Genomic DNA, 22,353 nt, shown 5'->3' with positions numbered 1-22,353 from the left:
GTCGTACTTTATCAAATGCCTTTTCAAAGTCAGCTATGAAAACCTGTCTGATTAGAATGAATAATGTCCGACAATACCTTTTTAATTCTATGCTCTATACATTTTCCTAGAATTTTTGCATCACAACACTGAAGTGTAAGGGGCCTCCAATTTTTGTAATAGACTGGATCTTTATATTTCCCACTTGTATCCTGTTTCAGTAATAATGAAATCAGACCTTCTTGAGTGTCTGATAATCTAACATTTACATAAGAGTGGTTAAAACATGCTAATAACAGTCCTCTGAGTATATCAAAAAAGGTCAACTGGTATTCCATCCAACCCTGGAGTTTTCCTGGAGTTAAAGTCTTTAATTGCATCCAAATGTTCCTCTTAATTTCACCTTCACATTAGTCTTTCTGTATGGCTGTTAATTTTACATTATCAATAGAAAAAAAAATCCCTACAATTAGCTTCATTTAGAGGAGATGGAGGCGACCGAAAATGAAAACATATGCTTAAAGTACTTTTCTTCCTCCTTCAAAATATCATTTGGTGAATCATGGGTGACTCCGTCATTTGTAAACAGTTTCAGTAAATTATTTTTGGTAGCATTTCTATGTTGAAGATTAAAAACTAATTTGGTGAATTTTTCCCCATATTCCATCCAGTTTGCTTTATTTCTATAATATATTACACTTGATTCATTCTTGAATAAGTTTCTCCATTTCTTTTTGTTTTTCCTCTAATTTATTCTGAGCCTCTATGTTACAGTTTTTATTGCTATCTGTTCTGTTAGACCTTCTATTTCCTTTGTTAGTATGGACTCTTGACCTAAATTGCTTTTGTTTTCGAGATGAGTACTGAATTGCATGGCCTCTAAAGGCACATTTAAAAGTGTCCCATACAATAAGGGGATTTGCTGTAACTATGTTATGTCGGAATAAATCAGTTATAAATTCCTCTGTCCTAGTTAAAAACAAGTTATCATCCAATAGGCTTTGATTAAATTTCAAAATATCCTCGCACACGTGGAAATTCATTAAGAGTAATGTATATGCCAATTATGATGGTCCGACCGCATTCTGTCCCCCATCAACACTTTTTAAAAACTTTTGGTGCCAACGAGAATGACATAAGAAAGAAATCAAGATGACTAGCTTGATTGAGTCTCCGCCATGTATATCTCACTAGGTCAGGATATATAAGCCTCCATATATCCACTAGTTCTAATGTATCGATGACATTCATGATTTCCTTAAGAGCATGAGAGTGATAGTTTGTAGTGTGATTTCCTTTACGTCCATTGAGCTATTTAAAACAGTATTATAATCTCCCACCATAATAATAGTCTTGTATTGCTTGCAGGGTTGATAATTTATTATATATATTGTCAAAGAAGCGTGGATCATCATTATTTTGTCCGTAAAGTTTAATGAGCCATATCTGTTTATGATCTAATAACATATTTAAAATCATCCATCTACCTTGCGGATCTGTTTGGACAATTTGCACATTCGGATCAAAATGACTGTTATTGAATTGTATTGTTAGGTATTACTGAACTGTTGGAGATAGGAACATAAGCATTTCGCTGCACCTGCGATAACATCTGCAAAATATGTGTACGCAACCAATAACATTTGATTTAGGAAGGTGAACTTATAGTCAAATAGACTGTCTGTCCAGTCAAACTGATGATAATGACACTGTATGAAACACAGTCCAATATAAAAGCTGCAATCAATTGGATTTCTTCCATATTCTCTAACTGACATGGCATGGATGTTTTAATTAAGGAGAGTGCACGATTTTATTTGGGAATACATTTGTTCAGAGTGAGACTAGCCCTGCAGCTATATAGTGCATTAGGAAAGTACTCAGACCCCTTGACTTTTTCCACATTTTGTTACCTTACAGCCTTATTCTAAAATTGATTAAATAAAACAAATTCCTCGTCAATCTACACACAATACCCCATAATGACAAAGCGAAAACAGGTTTTGAGATTTTTGAGACTCGAAATTGAGCTCAGGTGTATCCTGTTTCCATTGATCATCCTTGAAATGATTCTACAACTTGGAGTCCACCTGTGGTAAATTCAACTGGTTGGACATGATTTGGAAAGGCACACACCTGTCTATATAAGGTCCCACAGTTGACAGTGCATGTCAGAGCAAAAACCAAGCCATGAGGTCGAAGGAAATGTCCATAGAGCTCCAAGACAGGATTGTGTCGAGACACAGATCTGGGGAAGGGTACCAAAACATTTCTGCAGCATTGAAGGTCCCCAAGAATACAGTGGCCTCCATCATTCTTAATTGGAAGAAGTTTGGAACCACCAAGACTCTTCCTAGAGCTGGCCGCCCGGCCAAACGGAGCAATTAGAACCCGATGGTCACTCCGACAGAGCTCCAGAGTTCCTCTGTGGAGATGGGAGAACCTTCCAGAAGGACAACCATCTCTACAGCACTCCACCAATTAGGCCTTTATGGTAGAGTGGCCAGACGGAAGCCACTCCTCAGTAAAAGGCACATGACAGCCGCTTGGCGTTTGCCAAAAGGTACCTAAAGGACTGTGACCATGAGAAACAAGATTATGTCGTCTGATGAAACCAAGATTTGAATGCCAAGCGTCACATCTTGACAAAACCTGGCACCATCCCTACGGTGAAGCATGTTGATGACAGCATCATACGGGACGTTTTTCAGCGGCAGGGACTGGGAGACTAGTCAGGATCGAGGGAAAGATGAACGGAGCAAAGTACATAGTCTAATGTGGTTTCAACAGGCTTCCCGTTGCGCGACCATGAAGATCCATCTGCTAGCCCCGGCCCGCTAGCACACACAATCAACAGCCGTGCCTCCAGCTCGCCTGTAGCGTATCAAAGATGGCATAGCAGTGCGGTCATGTTTTCTGTAGTGTCCTCATGTAAAAAGCCTTTATTTTTATTTTCGTATATATTTCTCAATCTCACTTTCCATCCTTTAACTAAATATACTTTCCTGCAACCCGCCTCACCCAATGTGGAACGGATTCTATTATTTCTTCATACATTTTTATCCAGAACCTCTGGCTGAAACTAGCCAGCTAACTAGCTACTTGCTATTAGCCACCGTTAGTGGTCTTCACCATTGTCCGTGGCTGTGGCCTGCACTACCTACCAGCCAGCTCTAGCCTGGACAATTATTGGCCAGTCTGCACATTGCGCTATTGAGTCAGAGCATATCGGATTTTCTGCCGGAATCACTGAATCACTGGACCTTAACACCGGATCATTGCAACTAGCTAGCTGCAACCGAATGGCTGTTGTCATTGTTGGCTAATCACCACTGTCCTGAAGCTAACCCCAGTAGCCTTGAGCTAGCCTCGAGCCAAGCCCATCTCCCGGCTATCTACCTCTCTGTCAACCGGACGGGACCTCCTAGTGTTGACACGGAGCCCCGCCGATCCATCACGACTGGTCCGCCGACGTAATCGTCTGATGTGGTTTCAACAGGCTTCCCGTTGCGACGACCACGAAGATCCAACTGCTAGCCCCAGCCCGCTAGCACACGCAATCAACAGCCTTGCCTCCAGCTCGCTTGTAGCGTAGCAGCCACTGAACTGCTCCCGGACTTACTTATTGCTGTTCACTGGACCTTATGATCACTCAGCTACACAGCTGATGCCTGCTGGACTGTTCCTTTATACGGTACCCCATCCTGTTGATCGGTTTAGCCTCAGCTCATACTTTCGTCGCCATTACCAGCTGTTGTCTTAGCTCTCTCGAATAACACCTGTGACTGCTTTATGCCTATCTCCCATGTCAATATGTCTTGCCTATTGCTGTTTCGGTTAGTTCTAACTGTACTTTTTTAATGTAGAGCCCCCAGTCCTGCTCAACCTGTCTCAGATAGATCCTTTGTCCCACCCCCCACACACGTGGAGACCAGCTCAATTGGTGCCTCCAGTGATGCTCTCTTTCATCTTTACCCAACACTTAGGTTTACCTCCACTGTACTTATATCCTTCCATATCCTTGTCTGTACATAATGCCCTGAATCTATTCTACAATGCCCGGAAATCGGCCCCTTTTTTTCTTTGTACCCAACGCACTAAAAGACCAGTTCTTAAAGCCTTTAGCCGTATCCTTATTCTACTCCTCCTCTGTTCCTCTGGTGATGTAGAGGTTAACCTAGGCCCTGTAGCCCCCAGTATCACTCCTGCTCCCCAGGAGCTATCATTTGTTAACTTCTGTAATCGCAAAAGCCTTGGTTTCTTGCATGTTAACATCAGAAGCCTCCTCCCTAAGTTTGAGTTATTCACTGCGTTAGCACACTCAGCCAACACTGATGTTCTAGCAGTGTCTGAATCCTGGATTAGGAAGGCCACCAAAGATTCTGACATTTCCATTCCCAACTACAACATTTTCCGTCTAGATAGAACTGCCAAAGGGGGCGGAGTTGCAATCTACTGTAGAGATAGCCTGCAGTGCTCGATCATACAATCCAGGTCTGTGCCCAAACAGTTTGAGCTTCTACTTCTAAAAATCCACCTTTCCAGAAATAAGTCTCTCACTGTTGCCACTTGCTACAGACCCCCCTCAGCCCCCAACTGTGCCCTGAACACCATATGTGAATTGATTGCCCCCCATCTATCCTCAGAGTTCGTATTGCTTGGTGACCTAAACTGGGATATGCTTAACACCCCGGCCGTCCTACAATCTAAACTAGATGCCCTCAATCTCACACAAATTGTCAAGGAACCTACCAGGTACAACCCTAAATCCGTTAACATGGGCACCCTCATAGAAATCATCCTGACTAATTTACCCTCGAAATACACCTGCGCTGTCTTCAACCAGGATCTCAGCGATCACTGCCTGCGTCCGTAATGGGTCCGCGGTCAAACGACCACCCCTCATCACTGTCAAACGCTCCCTAAAACACTTCAGCGAGCAGGCCTTTAATTGACCTGGCCCGGGTATCCTGGATGGATATTGACCTAATTCCGTCAGTAGAGGATGCCTGGTTGTTCTTTAAAAGTGCTTTCCTCTCCATCTTAAATAAGCATGCCCCATCCAAAAAATTCAGAACTAAGGACAGATATAGCCCCTGATTCACCCCAGACTTGACTGCCCTTCACCAGCACAAAACCATCCTGTGGCGTACGGCATTAGCATCGAACAGCCCCGCGATATGCAACTTTTCAGGGAAGTCAGGAACCAATATACACAATCAGTTAGGAAAGCAAAGGCTAACTTTTTCAACAGAAATTTGCATCCTGTAGCACTAACGCCAAAACGTTTTGGGACACTAAAGTCCATGGAGAATAAGAGCACCTCCTCCCAGCTGCCCACTGCACTGAGGCTAGGAAACACTATCACTACCGATAAATCTACGATAATCGAAAATTTCAACAAGCATTTTGCGATGGCTGGCCATGCTTTCCACCTGGCTACCCCTACCCCGGCCACCAGCTCTGCACTCTCCGCTGCAACTTGCCCATGCCCCCCCCCCGCTTCCCCTTCACACAAATTCAGATAGCTGATGTTCTGAAAGTGCTGCAAAATCTGGACCCCTACAAATCAGCTGGGCTAGACAATCTGGACCCTTTCTTTCTAAAATTAGCCGCCGAAATTGTCGCAACCCCTATCACCAGCCTGTTCAACCTCTCTTTCGTATCGTCTGAGATCCCCAGAGATTGGAAAGCTACCGCGGTCATCCCCCTCCTCTTCAAAGGGGGTGACATTCTAGATCCAAACTGTTACAGACCTATATCCATCCTGCCCTGCCTTTCGAAAGTATTTGAAAGCCAAGTTAACAAACAGATCACCGACCATTTAGAATCCCACCGTACCTTCTCCGCTATGCAATCTGGTTTCCTAGCTGGTCATGGGTGTACCTCAGCCACACTCAAGGTCCTAAACGATATAATAACTGCGATCGATAAAAGACAGTACTGTGCAGCCGTCTTCATTGACCTGGCCAAGGCTTTTGACTCTGTCAATCACCGCATTCTTATTGGCAGACTAAATAGCCTTGGTTTCTCAAATGACTGCCTCGCCTGGTTCACCAACTACTTCTCAGATAGAGTTCAATGTGTCAAATCGGAGGGCCTGTTGTCTGGACCTCTGGCAGTCTCTATGGGGGTGCCACAGGGTTCAATTCTCGGGCCTACTCTATTCACTGTGTATATCAATGATGTCGCTCTTGCTGCTGGTGACTCTCAGATCCACCTCTACGCAGACGACACCATTTTGTATACATCTGGCCCTTCATTGGACACTGTGTTATCAAACCTCCAAACGAGCTTCAATGCCATACAACACTCCTTCCGTGGCCTCCAACTGCTCTTAAACACTAGTAAAACTAAATGCATGCTCTTCAATCGAACGCTGCTTGCACCCGCCTGCCCGACTAGAATCACTACTCTCGGCGGCTCTGACTTAGAATGTGGACAACTACAAATACCTAGGTGTCTGGTTAGACTGTAAACTCTCCTTCTAGACTCACATTAAGCATCTCCAATCCAAAGTTAAATCTAGAATCGGCTTCCTATTTCGCAACAAAGCCTCCTTCACTCATGCTGCTAAACATGCCCTCGTAAAACTGACTATCCTACCGATCCTTGACTTCGGCGATGTCATTTACAAAATAGCCTCCAACACACTTCTCAGCAAATTGGATGTAGTCTATCACAGTGCCATCCGTTTTGTCACTAAAGCCCCATATACTACCCACAATTGTGACCTGTATGCTCTCGTTGGCTGGCCCTCACTACATATTCGTCGCCAAACCCACTGGCTCCAGGCCATTTATAAATCCCTTCTAGGCAAATCCCCGCCTTATCTTAGCTCATTGGTCACCATAGCAACACCCACCCGTAGTATGCGTTCCAGCAGGTATATCTCACTGGTCATCCCCAAAGCCAACACCTCCTTTGGTCGCCATTCCTTCCAGTTCTCTGCTCCAAATGACTAGAACGAACTGCAAAAATCTCTGAAGCTGGAGACACTTATCTCCCTCACTATCTTTAAGCATCACTGCACCTGTACACAGCCAATCTGTAATTAGCCCACCCAACTACCTCATCCCCATATTGGTATTTACATTGTTATTTATTTTGCTCATTTGCACCCCAGTATTTCTATTTGCACATCATCTTCTGCACATCTATCACTCCAGTGTTAATACTAAATTATAATTATTTTGCACTATAGCCTATTTATTGCCTTACCTCCATAACTTACTACATTTGCACACACTGTATATAGATTTTCTATTGTGTTATTGACTGTACGTTTTGTTTATTCCATATGTAACTGTGTTGTTGTTGGTTTTTTCCGCACTGCTTTGCTTTATCTTGGCCAGGTCGCAGTTGTAAATGAGAACTTGTTCTCAACTGGCTTACCTGGTTAAATAAAGGTGAAATAAATAAAATAAAATAAAAAATAAACAGAGCTCCTTGATGAAAACCTGCTCCAGAGCGCTCAGGACCTCAGACTGGGGCGAAGGTTCACCTTCCAACAGGACAACAACCCTAAGCACACAGCCAAGACAACGCAGGAGTGGCTTCGGGACAAGTCTCTGAATGTCCTTGAGTGGCCCAGCCAGAGTCCGGAATTGAACCCGATCTAACATCTCTGGAGAGACCTGCAAATAGCTGTGCAGCGACGCTCTGCATCCAACCTGACAGAGCTTGAAAGGATCTGCAGAGAAGAATGGGAGAAACTCCCCAAATACAGCTTGTAGCGTCATACCCAAGAAGACTCTAGGCTGTAGTCGCTGCCAAAAGTGCTTCAACAAAGTACTGAGTAAAGGGTCTGAATACTTATGTAAATGTGATATTTCCGTTTTTTTTATACATTTGAAACACCTTTTAATTGAAATGCATTTTTTTTTTAATACATTTGCAAAAATGTATAAAAACCAGTTTTTACTTTGTCATTGTAGATTAATGAGGGGAAAAAACAATAAAATCAATTTTAGAATAAGGCTGTAACGTAACAAAATGTGGAAAAAGTCAAGGGGTCTGTATACTTTCCGAATGCACTGTAAGTGTCATGTTGATGGCCTTTTTGCCCTGTTCGCTGCCCTTTCTAAGTCTCTAAGAGAGGAGTGCCAGAATGTTCCTTCACTGCCGGACGTGCCATATTAGAGAAGTGTGGGAGTGTGTATCTCAGCAGTGTTGTTCCCTGCCTCCCCCTGCCAGTGTCATATCGTCATAGTGACAGAGCTTTTCACAAGACATCCCATCTCTCCTGCAGGGTCAGCAGGGTCGGCTCCAGGAAGAAGGGAAGACCAGTCTGTTAACTTGGCTAGACCTGCTTTTCTACATGACCTCATCAAATAACAGCTTGTTTTTGGGGAGGGAAGTTTCATTTGTAGCACCACATAATAGCGGGAGTAAAGGGAAATTAGACATGTTTAGTTATTAGAGTTATTAGAAGTGTGTGTAACAGGTGAGCAAGAATGTTCAAGACATTTCCCAAATCCCGTCATACGTCAAACATTTTGATACTTATCTTTGACAAAGACCTGTTTTAAAAGAAATGTCACATTGATCAGCTGGAAGGAGAGTAGGTACCAAGCACACACTGACCTGGAAGACACTAGCTTGATTGTTACCAGTCATATGAGCATGACGTCGTCCAGCTAGTTATGTACAGTATAGACTTGTTTTTTGACTCTCTGCCAGTCCTACCACTACCCTCCGTCACTAGTGCCCTGTTGCGGGTAGCATTCTGTGCCCTTGGCTTGGACATTGTATAATGTGTCTTTCTATAATCTACTTTGTATTTATTTTAACCACCACTCTACTGTCACGTCATAGAGATCATGGACAGTTTACTTTATGAGAAAATTAAATTCTGTGGGTCAATTTAAATCAAAATGTATGTGTCAAATACAACAGGTGTAGACTTTTCCATGAAATGGTCTCCTGTAGCTCGGTTGGTAGAGCATGGCACTTGCAACGCCAGGGTTGTGGGTTCGATTCCCACGGGGGGCCAGTATGAAAAATGTATGCACTCTAACTGTAAGTCGCTCTGGATAAGAGCGTCTGCTAAATGACTAAAATGTAAATGTAAAAAAAATGCTTACTTACGAGTTAAAAAGTACAAAAATTAGCAAATAAAAATAGTAACACAATAGATAACTATAACGAGGCTATACAAGGAGTACTGTGTGCAAAGGTAATATGTACATGTAGGTAGGGGTAAAAGTGAGTAGGCAATCAGGATAGATAATAAACAGAGTAGCAGCAGCATATGTGAAAAAGTATGAAAAAGTGTGCGTGTGGTGTCAATGTGTGTGTTGGAGTGTCATTGTAAGTATGTGTGAGTGTGTGGGTAGAGTCCAGTGAGTGTGCATAGAGTCAGTGCAAGCGAGTCAGTGCAAAAAAGGTTAAATGCAAATAGTCAGTGTAGCCATTTGATTAACTGTTCAGCAGTCTTATGGCTTGGGGGTAGAAGCTGTTCAGGAGCCTTTTGGTCCCAGACTTGGCGCTCCGGTACCACTTGCCGTGTGGTAGCAGAATGAACAGTCTATCGCTTAGGTGGCTGGGGTCTTTGACAATTTTCTGGGCCTTCCATTGACACCACCTGGTATAGAGGTCCTGGATGGCAGGGAGCTCGGCCCCAGTGATGTACTGGGCCCTCCGCACCACCCTCTGTAGCGCCTTGCGGCCGGATGCCAAGCAGTTGCCATACCAAGCAGTGATGCAGCCAGTGAAGATGCTCTCAATTGTGCAGCTGTATAACCTTTTGAGGATTTGAAGACCCATGCCAAATTTTCAGCCTCCTGAGGAGGAAGAGGCGTTGTCGTGCCTTTTTCACGACTGTGTTGGTGTCTGTGGACCATGTTAATTCCTTAGTGATGTGTACACAGAGAAACTTGAAGCTCTCAACCCGCTCCACTACAGCCCCGTTGATGTGGATGGGGGCGTGGTCGGTCCTCCGTTTCCTGTAATCCACGATCAGCTCTTTTGTCATGCTGACGTTGAGGGATAGGTTGTTGTCTTTGCACCACACTACCAGATCACTGACCTCCTCCCTAAAGAGTGTCTCATCGTTGTCAGTGATCCGGCTTACCACTGTCGTGTCATCAGTAAACTTAATGATGGTGTTGGAGTCGTGCGAGGGCCACGCAGTCGTGGGTGAACAAAGAGTACAGGAGAGGACTAAGCACGCATCCCTGAGGGGCCCCGTGTTGAGGGTCAGCGTGGCGGATGTGTTGTTGCCTACTCTCACCACCTGGGGGTGGCCCGTCAGGAAGTCCAGGATCATAGTTGCAGAGGGAGAGGTTCAGTCCCAGGGTCCTGAGCTTAGTGATGAGCTTGGAGGGCACTATGGTGTTGAACGCTGAGCTGTAGTCAATGAACAGCATTCTCACATAGGTGTTTCTCTTATCCGGGAGAGGGCAGTGTGGAGTGCAATAGAGATAGCATCATCTGTGGATCTGTTGGGGAAGTATGCAAATTGGAGTGGGTCCAGGGTATCTGGGATGACGTTGTTGATGTGAGCCATGACCAGCCTTTCAAAGCATTTCATGGCTACATTGCTACGTAGCAGACAAATTGGTTAAACTTTAGCAGTTGATAGGTAATTAAGTTGTATTGATAAATGTGAACTGATGTATAGCTGCAGTGTGGTAATACATTAGATATTTTCTAAATGCCACATGATAAGATATTATTATTTAATGCCAATAAAGATTAAATTAAATATATTAACTACTTTGATAGCAAAAACGTTTTCTGAAGTGTGTTACGCTAGTCTACATCAATAAGATTGGGGGCTCACAGAGATAGCGGTTCACTCTGCCTTTTAGATGAGTTTAAGGCAAGCTTCATCATACACTTGACATAAAAACATGTCATACAAAAGGTAGCATTACTCTGTAGATACTGTATAGGATAGAAGCTTGGATGTTGTGTTTTGGAGCTAACAACAGATTGTGTTCCATTGGTGTGAGAATCAGAGAATGCAGATAATTTTCTCTTTGAGGGATTCTCCTCATCACCACACATTCTATGTTTCTCGCCAGCCACATACTATCCCATGACAACCTATTACAAGAGGATCTTTGAGATACAAATCCTGCTCTGTTTCAAACTGTGATTGAGTTAGAAAAGTGCCAGCTACAGATACAGTCCGATTTATCTTCAGTCTGACATTCTGAAACTATTGGGCCACACTTTATTTGGATAGTCCCATATACAGGTAACTGCCTAAATAAAGGAAACACCAACATAAAGTGTCTTAATAGGGCGTTGGGCCACCACGAGCCAGAACAGCTTCATGCACCTTGGCATAGATTCTACATGTGTCTGGAACTCTATCGGAGGGATGCGACACCATTCTTCCTACATGAAATTCCATCAATTTATGTTTTGTTGATGGTGGTGGAAAACGCTAAATCAGGTGCCACCCCATAATCTCCCATAAGTGTTCAATTGGGTTGAGATCTGGTGAATGAGAAGGCCATGGCATTTTGTTTATACCGTTTTCATGCTCATCAAACCATTCAGTGACCACTCATACCCTGTGGATGGGGGCATTGCCATCCTATGGGGGCATAGCCATGGTAGCCAAAATAATGGCCTGCCCAGCATTTTTATACAGTACATGACCCTAAGCATGATTGGATGTTAATTGCTTAAATAACTGAGGAATCACACCTGTGAAGAAGCACCTGCTTTCAATATACTTTGTATCCCTAATTTACTCAAGTGTTTCCATTATTTTAGCAGTTACCTGTAGATGATCTACAGATGGTCATACTATCAACAAATTATATGTTGATAAGAAACTGCTTGCTAAGGTTATAGTTAAGGTTAGGGTTATGTGTAGAATACGGGTTAGGGTAAGGGTTAAGGTGAGGATAAGAGCTAGGGTTAGGTTTAGGGTTAGAATAAGGATTAAGGTTAGGGCCGGGGTTAGTGGATAGTTAGTTGAAATGTTGTTGACAGTTATTGAACATCTACTGAACATCTACAAACCATCTACTTGGGACTATCCAAATAAAAAGTGTTACCAACTCTTGTATTTCATTCAAATGAAGGCCACATTTGTACCACAAATAGGACAGTGTATTACCTAATATAATAATATGCCATTTAGCAGACGCTTTTATCCAAAGCGACATACAGTCATGCGTGCACAATTTTTTTTGTGTATGGGTGGTCGTGGGGATCGAACCCACTACCTTGGTGTTACAAGCGCCGTGCTCTACCAGCTGAGCTACAGAGGACCACTAATGACTGTCAGTTACTTAAGCCTTCTCATCATCCATCCATGGCCATGCTACAGTAGTTGCATTGGTTTCCATGGGTTGAGCTATAGTGTGATTGATGTCATGTCTTTCTAAGTGATCTTCAGCAGCAGCCTAATTGTTATAGTGGGCCGGTAGTACTTGAGCCTGCCTGCTTCCTCCTCTATCCAGGCTAGTAATAGTGTTGGCTAATCAATATACACTCCCTCCCTCCTTCCCTTCACTGCTGTAGTGCACAGCGGGAACATTGAGTTTTTCCTCTATGTCAGGTCTATGCAGTGTTTTTCAGTGTGGCTGTAAGGGAAGGTGTGTGCAATGTGCTGTTGTGTGGGGGGTTGGGGGTTGAGGTCTGCTGCTGCACAGAGTGGGGTCACTGGGGAGCCTTGGCAGGTAGTTTGTTCTTGTCCAGGGACCAGGGAGGGAGTTGTCTGTTTTCATTTGGTGTTTGCCACGTTAGTCGCATGAACAATGGAATTTGCAAGGAAGGAAATACACTGTGAAAAGCAAATTCAATCGGCAGAAAAAGTTAGGTGTTGAATGAATTGGTTAGATAGTATGAAGGAGCAGTGAAAAGGGATATGGAAGTTATGGATAATGAATATGTTTCCACCGGACCTCCCAATACTAGAGTTAATATGCCATGTCCCAGCCTCAAGTTGCTCATCAGTGAGAAGACTATCATGTAGTCATTTCTGGAAAATTAGGTCTGCTTTTATGAGTTCAAAATCCATTACAACTCTTGAAATCAACTTTATCTATGATGGGCAGTTCAATCTAAAACTCAAATGATTAGCAACATGTTCATTTATAGACCTGCTAAAGAGTTGATAGTGAACAGATCTCACTTTGATGCTTATCTGGAGGTTGGCTTGTCCTGTACAGAACCCCTCTATGAGACTGGAGGTCAGGCTGTTCTGTGTGAACTCCATGGAGCAGACCTTCTGAAGAACTGCTGTGTCTGGACTATATGAAACACCTGAGCCGCTAGCTACCTGGTGTAGTCACTGCTCCAATACACCCACCCACTCATTCATACTAAGGGAGAGACCAAGTCATTCCACTAAATATATTTCTATATCCAAACAGTAGGCTACCTTGAGTACCACTGCCTGTCAATGTACTTGTTGGTATGTGACCGCTGCATATTTCATGAATATTTAAATGCCTACATGCTGCAACACAAATTGCCCTTTGGGACAATACAGATCTAGTAGTCTTTACTGTCTCTAAATAGATTGTAGATTAAATGTGAAGAGCTATTTTCATCACACTACTGTATCCCAGTTTCTTCCGCGACTGTATTTGATACCGATTCTTCTCGTAGGACTGAGTTCAAGGCCCACAGGGATGTGAAGCCAGTGAAGCTGATCCGAGCCAAGTCCCAGTTCCTTCCCCATGATGAGAAGACCAGCCTGGAGACCAGCTATAGCGCCACCTACAGGGGAGAGCAGGCCAAGCAGCAGCCCAACGACAACAAGGTTGTGGACAGGAGGAGGATACGCAGCCTGTACAATGAGCCCTACAAAGGGCTACAAGAGACCAAGGTGAGAATGTTTAAGCTCCTTTAAACCATGTCCTATTGACTACACCAATGGTACAGCCATAATGCAGCCCTAGTAAAAATAATCCTATAGGATACCCAAAAATAGGAGTCCAATAGGACTGGTTCCATATCGGTCATACTGCAAATGAACTTGCAGCCTTGAATCCCTCCCATATTGTGATGGTGTGTTGAAGAGGTTGAGAAGCTCAGGGAATTTTCACTGGTGTGAATAGGCAAAGATATGGAGATTGTGCTCCAGAGACACGGGAGATAGACTGTTCCTCAGTTTACTGGTCTTTAATCTTGATTGCAGGTTAACATAAATGTTCAGGTTTCTGTGCCATATTTAGCTGTGAGAGTTACATTTTAGTAGACACTCTTTTCATCTAGTCGTCTCGGGGATTCGAACCAGCGACCTTTCGGTTACTGCCACCCATATTGTCCAATAAAGCTGTACTTATGTAATTGTAGTGTCCTTATAATGTGGTTTGAAAAAACAATGAATAGAATAATATCAATATTATGGCTTGACAGGTTATAATAATTAGGCAGTGCGAATGAACGGGCTGCTGCACACTCACTATGGGAGCTCTTTCTAGAGCGGCTGGTTAAATCGTGCAGAAGAGCATTTTTTTACTCTGTAAATGGTTAAACTAGTGAGAAATATATGTGTACACTATCAGCCTAAATTGAAATGTTGATTTATTTTTATATACTCAATTATTTTATATTGTGCTAATTTCCTGTACGTGGACAGTATGTGTTAGTTACTACATTACACAACCTCACGTTTTGACCACATCGAATTGAGGGTAATTGCACATATTTTTTACCTCACATTAGTGATGTTAGTATAAACATTCATAGTAATCACAATAACGCGAAATCAATTGTTTAAAATAGATCAATATCATTCGTTTTGTATCGTTGATTTTGTCATACGAGCTGGCGGGGCGCTCTCTGTATAAAAGTCGCTGGCCTCATATGTATACATGGATTTGAGAGTCAAACTGTCACTCAAATAAGATCCAACCATTGTCACTGTTGATATCCTATGGCGGGTTGTGATTCGTTGAAGTTAAATAACAAAGCAACTGATTTGTTTCCTTCCCTGTTTCGGCAGCCTCCCAAAATGTCCATCCGACATTCTAGAATTTAGATGACTAGTCTTCAGCAAATTCTCTTCTAACCAGTGATATGAAAATTATTCTCAGATTCAGTGTGGCCTTTGACTAGTGTTAGTTTAAACAGTGCATACACACCAAACATTTTCCCCCACTCTATTGATTTCAAATTGATATCGATATGAGTGTTTAACAATGCAGTGTTGCGTTTACCTTTCCGCATTAGTGACCCACTTGAAACAAAATACAACAATCCAAACTGTAGCTGGATGTCTTCTACATGTTGTCCTTTAATGAGTGATATACATATTATTCCCATATTCCATGTAGTTTTTTAGTTTTTTGTACATTTACCCCTTTTTTCTCCCCAATTTCGTGATATCCAATTTGGTAGTTACAGTCTTGTCCCATCGCTGCAACTCCCCTACGGACTCGGGAGATGCGAAAGTCGAGAGCCATGCATCCTCCGAAACACGACCCTGCCAAGCCGCACTGCTTCTTGACACACTGCTCCCTTAACCCGGAAGCCAGCCGCACCAATGTGTCAGAGGAAACACTGTCCAGCTGGTGACTGCCACAAGGAGTCGCTAGAGCGCGATGGGACAAGGACATCCCGGCCGGCCAAACCCTCCCCTAACCCGGACGACGCTGGGCCAACTGTGCGCTGCCTCATGGGTCTCCTGGTCACGGTCGGCTGTGACACAGCCTGAGATCGAACCCGGGTCTGTAGTGACGCCTCAAGCACTGCAATGCAGTGCCTTAGACTGCTGCGCCACTCTGGAGGCCGTGCCGTGTTGTTTTTTAGTAAGATTAGTTTGAAGAGGACACGTAACCCGACTCCCCACTCTCAACGTGATATCAATGAGTGATTGACAAATAAGTGTTGCATTTCTCTTTCCGTTTTGGCGACCCCCAAAAATCGAAATGCATCACTCCAAAATGTAGCTGGTTGTCTTCAGCAGGTGGTCCTCTAACGAGTGATGCAAACAATATTTCCAGTTTCCATGTGGTTTTTTGAGTTGTGTTAGTTTCAACAGCACATACAGTGGGGAGAACAAGTATTTGATACACTGCCGATTTTGCAGGTTTTCCTACTTACAAAGCATGGAGGTCTATAATTTTTATCACAGGTACACTTCAACTGTGAGAGACGGAATCTAAAACAAAAATCCAGAAAATCACATTGTATGATTTTTAAGTAATTAATTTGCATTTTATTGCATGACATAAGTATTTGATCACCTACCAACCAGTAAGAATTCCGGCTTTCACAGACCTGTTAGTTTTTCTTTAAGAAGCCCTCCTGTTCTCCACTCATTACCTGTATTAACTGCACCTGTTTGAACTCGTTACCTGTATAAAAGACACCTGTCCACACACTCAATCAAACAGACTCCAACCTCTCCACAATGGCCAAGACCAGAGAGCTGTGTAAGGACATCAGGGATAAAATTGTAGACCTGCACAAGGTTCTGATGGGCTACAGGACAATAGGCAAGCAGCTTGGTGAGAAGGCAACAACTGTTGGCGCAATTATTAGAAAATTGAAGAAGTTCAAGATGACGGTCAATCACACTCGGTCTGGGGCTCCATGGAAGATCTCACCTCGTGGGGCATCAATGATCCTGAGGAAGGTGAGGGATCAGCCCAGAACTACACGGCAGGACCTGGTCAATGACCTGAAGAGAGCTGGGACCACAGTCTCAAAGAAAACCATTAGTAACACACTACGCCGTCATGGATTAAAATCCTGCAGCGCACGCAAGGTCCCCCTGCTCAAGCCAGCGCATGTCCAGGCCCGTCTGAAGTTTGCCAATGACCATCTGGATGATCCAGAGGAGGAATGGGAGAAGGTCATGTGGTCTGATGAGACAAATATAGCTTTTTGGTCTAAACTCCACTCGCCGTGTTTGGAGGAAGAAGGATGAGTACAACCCCAATAACACCATCCTAACTGTGAAGCATGGAGGTGGAAACATCATTCTTTGGGGATGCTTTTCTGCAAAGGGGACAGGACGACTGCACCGTATTGAGGGGAGGATGGATGGGGCCATGTATCACGAGATCTTGGCCAACAACCTCCTTCCCTCAGTAAGAGCATTGAAGATGGGTCGTGGCTGGGTCTTCCAGCATGACTATGACCCGAAACACACAGCCAGGGCAACTAAGGAGTGGCTCCGTAAGAAGCATCTCAAGGTCCTGGAGTGGCCTAGCCAGTCTCCAGACCTGAACCCAATAGAACATCTTTGGAGGGAGCTGAAAGTCCGTATTGCCCAGCGACAGCCCCGAAACCTGAAGGATCTGGAGAAGGTCTGTATGGAGGAGTGGGCCAAAATCCCTGCTGCAGTGTGTGCAAACCTGGTCAAGACCTACAGGAAACATATGATCTCTGTAATTGCAAACAAAGGTTTCTGTACCAGATATTAAGTTCTGCTTTTCTGATGTATCAAATACTTATGTCATGCAATAAAATGCAAATTAATTACTTAAAAATCATACAATGTGATTTTCTGGATTTTTGTTTTAGATTCCGTCTCTCACAGTTGAAGTGTACCTATGATAAAAATTACAGACCTCTACATGCTTTGTAAGTAGGAAAACCAGCAAAATCGGCAGTGTATCAAATACTTGTTCTCCCCATTGTACAACCTGATTTCTCCCCTAATCAATATGAGTGATCAATTGCCACTTGTCAAAACAGGGTTTTTGGTGCATATGCAGTTTATAAGGTGCTCGTTAAAAAAAATACAAGCAATATGATCACTATTTTGGCACATGTATGTGTAGGTAGTACATTTTATGTTTCGGTTTTCAATATATCACAAACTGTTTATTGATTTGGACACTTCAAAACAGTGTTTTGACATTGGGCTATTTATCAAAAGTTATTGTCAATGGGAAGCAGCAACAGCATCATTTTCAACGTATGTTTTAGGAATATAAATGGAAGTTTCAAAATAAAATTTCAATAGTATTATACTTAATGAGGTAAAAACTACTGAGTGAGTCCAAAAACGTGATGTGATTGATATATTTTGATGATCTACCAGAAAACATGAAAACGGAGTTGACTTGCCTATAATAAAAGGCACATACACTACCGGTCAAACGTTTTAGAACACCTACTCATTCAAGGGTTTCTTTATTTGTACTATTTTCTACATTGTAGAATAATAGTGAAGACATCAAAGCTATGAAATAACACATATGGAATCATGTAGTAACCAAAAAAAGTGTTAAACAAATTAAAATATGTTTGAGATTCTTCAAATAGCCACCCTTTGCCTTGATGACAGCTTTGCACACTCTTGGCATTCTCTCAACCAGCTTCACCTGGAATGCTTTTCCATCAGTCAAAGGAGTTCCCACATATGCTGAGCACTTGTTGGCTGCTTTTCCTTCACTCTGCGGTCCGACTCATCTCAAACCATCTCAATTTGGTTGAGGTCGGGGGATTGTGGAGGAAAGGTAATCTGATGCAGCACTCCATTACTCTCCTTCTTGGTAAAATAGCCCTTACACAGCCTGGAGGTGTGTTGGGTCATTGTCCTGTTGAAAAACAGATGATAGTCCCACTAAGCCCAAACCAGATGGGATGGCGTATCGCTGCAGAATGCTGTGGTAGCCATGCTGGTTAAGTGTGCCTTGAATTCTAATTAAAATCACAGACAATGTTACCAGCAAAGCACCCCCACACCATAACACCTCCTCCTCCATGCTTTATGGTGGGAAATACACATGCGGAGATCATCCGTTCACTCACACCGCGTCTCACAAAGACACGGCAGTTGGAACCATAAATCTCCAATTTGGACTCCAGACCAAAGGACAAATTTCCACCAGTCTAATGTCCATTGCTCGTGTTCTTGGTCCAAGCAAGTCTTCTTCTTTTGGTGTCCTTTAGTAATGGTTTCTTTGCAGCAATTCGACCATGAAGGCCTGATTCACACAGTCTCCTCTGAACAGTTGATGTTGAGATGTGTCTGTTACTTGAACTCTGTGAAGCATTTATTTGTGCTGCAATTTCTGAGACTGGTAACTAATGAACTTATCCTCTGCAGCAGAGGTAACTCTGGGTCTTCCATTCCTGTGGCGGTCCTCATGAGAGCCAGTTTCATCATAGCGCTTGATGGTTTTTGTGACTGCACTTGAAGAAACTTTCAAAGTTCTTGAAATGTTCCGTATTGACTGACCTTCATGCCTTAAAGTAATGATGGACTGTCGTTTCTCTTTGCTTATTTGAGCTGTTCTTGCCATAATATGGACTTGGTATTTTACCAAGTAGGGCTATCTTCTGTATACCCCACCACCTTGTCACAACACAACTGATAGGCTGAAACGCATTAAGAAGGAAAGAAATTCCACAAATGAACATTTAACAAGGCACACCTGTTCATTCCAGGTGACTACCTCATGAAGTTGTTGAGAGAATGCCAAGAGTGTGCGAAGCTGTCATCAAGGCAAAGGGTGGCTATTTGAAATATTTTGATTAGTTTTTTGGTTACTACATGATTCCATGTGTTATTTCATAGTTTTGATGTCTTCACTATTATTCTACAATGTAGAAAATAGTAAAAATAAAGAAAAACCCTTGAATGAGTAGGTGTTCTAAAACTTTTGACCAGTAGTGTATATTTAGCAATAACAAACAAGAAAAAACATTTCTCATCTGCTATAACAATACAGTGACTCAAAAACAACATACAAATGGCTACAACAAAGCTATCTAGCTAGCAAGTCAGCTGACAGGCAAAATGTGGCTAACAGTAGTTTCTTAGCTAGCAAGAAACAAGTGCATAAAATACTATACAATGACGAAAATATTACTAAAACATTGACAACTTCACCAGGAAACATAAGGAAACAAATACTGTACTCACAGATCTTGCATTCACGCACAGTGAAGGATAAAACAGATAGAATAATAGTGATAGAAAACCAGAGATTCTCTGCACAGCCACAGGTGGCGAGCTGAACTTGGGAGTTAGGCTAATTAACACTGGGAGCTCGTTATAGCTGTGCTGTCATCAGTCAGTCTTAAAGGGACAGGCTTTCTTACAGGTGAATAAAACAGAAATGAATATAGAACTGTTGTTTCCGATCAACATTTTTTGTTTTGTTATTAAAGTTGTTGTATTCTACTGGAACACATTTTTTATTTATTTTTATTTAACCTTTATTTAACCAGGTAAGCCAGTTGAGATCAAGTTCTCATTTACAACTGCGACCTGGCCAAGGTAAAGCAAAGCAGTGCGATAAAAACAACAACAACACAGAGTTAAATATGGGATAAACAAAACGTACAGTCAATAACACAATAGAAAATCTATATACAGTGTGTGCAAATGTAGTAAATTATGGAGGTAAGGCAATAAATAAATAGGCCATAGTGCAAAATAATTACAATTTAGTATTAACACTGGAATGATAGATGTGCAGAAGATGATGTGCAAATAGAGATACTGGGGTGCAAATGAGCAAAATAAATAACAATATGGGGATGAGGTAGTTGGGTGGGCTAATTACAGATGGGCTGTGTACAGATGCAGTGATTGGTAAGCTGCTCTGACAACTGATGCTTAAAGTTAGTGAGGGAGATAAGAGTCTCCAGCTTCAGAGATTTTTGCAGTTCGTTCCAGTCATTGGCAGCAGAGAACTGGAAGGAATGGCGACCAAAGGAGGTGTTGGCTTTGGAGATGACCAGTGAGATATACCTGCTGGAGCGCATACTACGGGTGGGTGTTGCTATGGTGACCAATGAGCTAAGATAAGGCGGGGATTTGCCTAGCAGTGATTTATAGATGACCTGGAGCCAGTGGGTTTGGCGACGAATATGTAGTGAGGGCCAGCCAACGAGAGCGTACAGGTCACAATGGTGGGTAGTATATGGGGCTTTGGTGACAAAACGGATGGCACTGTGATAGACTACATCCAATTTGCTGAGTAGAGTGTTGGAGGCTATTTTGTAAATGACATCGCCGAAGTCAAGGATCGGTAGGATAGTCAGTTTGACAACAAACTATAATTTAATGGGTTCAATTAAGAAAAAAAGTTCTAATAGTATTCGGATTGGGGTGACAAAATCATCAAGGCTTATCAAAAACCTATAGGATCCAATCTGATTACTTTTGATTTCCAATAAGAAAAAAAGTAGTCCAATAGGATTCCAATAGGATTCTGATAGGATTGTGAGAATCAAATACGGTCCAATAGGAAAAAATTGTCCAATATAATTCCAATAGGATTCTGATACAGGTGACACAAAATCCTATAGGACTGTGAGAATCTTATTGGATCCAATATGATTACTTTTTATTTCCAATAGGAAAAAAGTAGTCCAATAGGATTCTGATAGAGGTGACACAAAATCCCATAGGATTGTGAGAATCCTCTAGGATTCTATTGGAAAAATCACTAATCCTATAGGATTTTTTGACTAGGAAGATCATCTCCTATTCAGAACCACAGCCTCCTAGAGTTCATTTTCAAACCCACAGTCCTTGTGAATGACAGAATATTTCTCCTGCTGTTCTGTTTACTGTGTATGTTGTGATGGCAAAACACATCTAATAGTCATAATGAAACAAACACAGTATCAGACCAAGGACAGTTGCAGCTTTTTTCACAGAAATTGACTCCTGTTGCTAATGTCTTGGATGATAGAATATTTAAAGAATCCCCATCTTCCCCCATCACCTGTGCCTAGGTTGAGAGGTCTAACAGTGCTCCCCGATCCAAACCCAAAAAGGCGGGCACCAGGTTAGCGAGCCAGGGGGGCAAATCTGTGAAGAAGGCTGAAGAGCAGAAGCAGCAGGGCAGCACAGCACTGCAGGGCACAAAGAAGAAGACCTCGGAGAACCAGCCCACTGATTCCAGGCCTGCGGAGGGGGACAAGGAGAAAAGTAAAGAGATGAACAACAAACTGGCTGAGGCAAAAGAGTAAAAATAATTTAGCACTACTTCTACCTTGTATTCTTCTTTGAGGGAAAGAACACGAAGGCTGCAAAATTAATTAGAGGTTCTCATCCCCTTTTATGTTTTGTCTCTCTTTTCTCTCTCTCTCTCTCTCTCTCTCTCTCTCTCTCTCTCTCTCTCTCTCTCTCTCTCTCTCTCTCTCTCTCTCTCTCTCTCTCTCTCTCTCTCTCTCTCTCTCTCTCTCTCTCTCTCTCTTTATATATATATATATATATATATCCTTTCTCTGCTCTCTCTCTCTTTCACTCTCTTCTCTCTGCCTCTTGGCTGTTAGTAGTAGTTACAGTAAATGTCACGGTTGGGACATGACATGTCGTTTCTTCCTTGCCTCACATTACATTAGATCACCGTAGTAATGAGGGGATGTGTGCATCCGCTTCCTCTACTTCCCGATGCCACCGACCACCCCCCTCTCTCCGTCTCCATCTCAAAGTTGCCATGGCTACCAATGAACGGCGTGTGCTATTGTTGCATG

The 22,353-nt window shown here is 42.7% G+C and overlaps 1 protein-coding gene across 4 annotated transcripts in view; it reads left to right on the top strand.

Moving 5' to 3' along the window:
• The window catches only part of LOC121579775 (microtubule-associated protein 6), a 60,916-nt gene that overhangs the window by 31,633 nt on the left and 6,930 nt on the right, over positions 1 to 22,353 (top strand). For 2 of the 4 annotated variants that reach the window (XM_041894657.2, XM_041894659.2), the window contains 2 exons: positions 13,561 to 13,780; positions 21,610 to 21,842. In XM_041894657.2, the coding sequence (XP_041750591.1) occupies positions 13,561 to 13,780; positions 21,610 to 21,842 (453 nt within the window). The remainder of the gene's footprint in view (positions 1 to 13,560; positions 13,781 to 21,609; positions 21,843 to 22,353) is intronic. The other 2 variants (XM_041894660.2, XM_041894661.1) reach the window with 1 other exon arrangement.

The sequence above is a fragment of the Coregonus clupeaformis genome, chromosome 13, assembly GCF_020615455.1.
Source record: "Coregonus clupeaformis isolate EN_2021a chromosome 13, ASM2061545v1, whole genome shotgun sequence".
Lineage (NCBI taxonomy): Eukaryota > Metazoa > Chordata > Actinopteri > Salmoniformes > Salmonidae > Coregonus > Coregonus clupeaformis.
The sequence above is the reverse complement of the archived record's forward strand: the minus strand, read 5'-3'. Positions and strand labels throughout refer to the sequence as shown.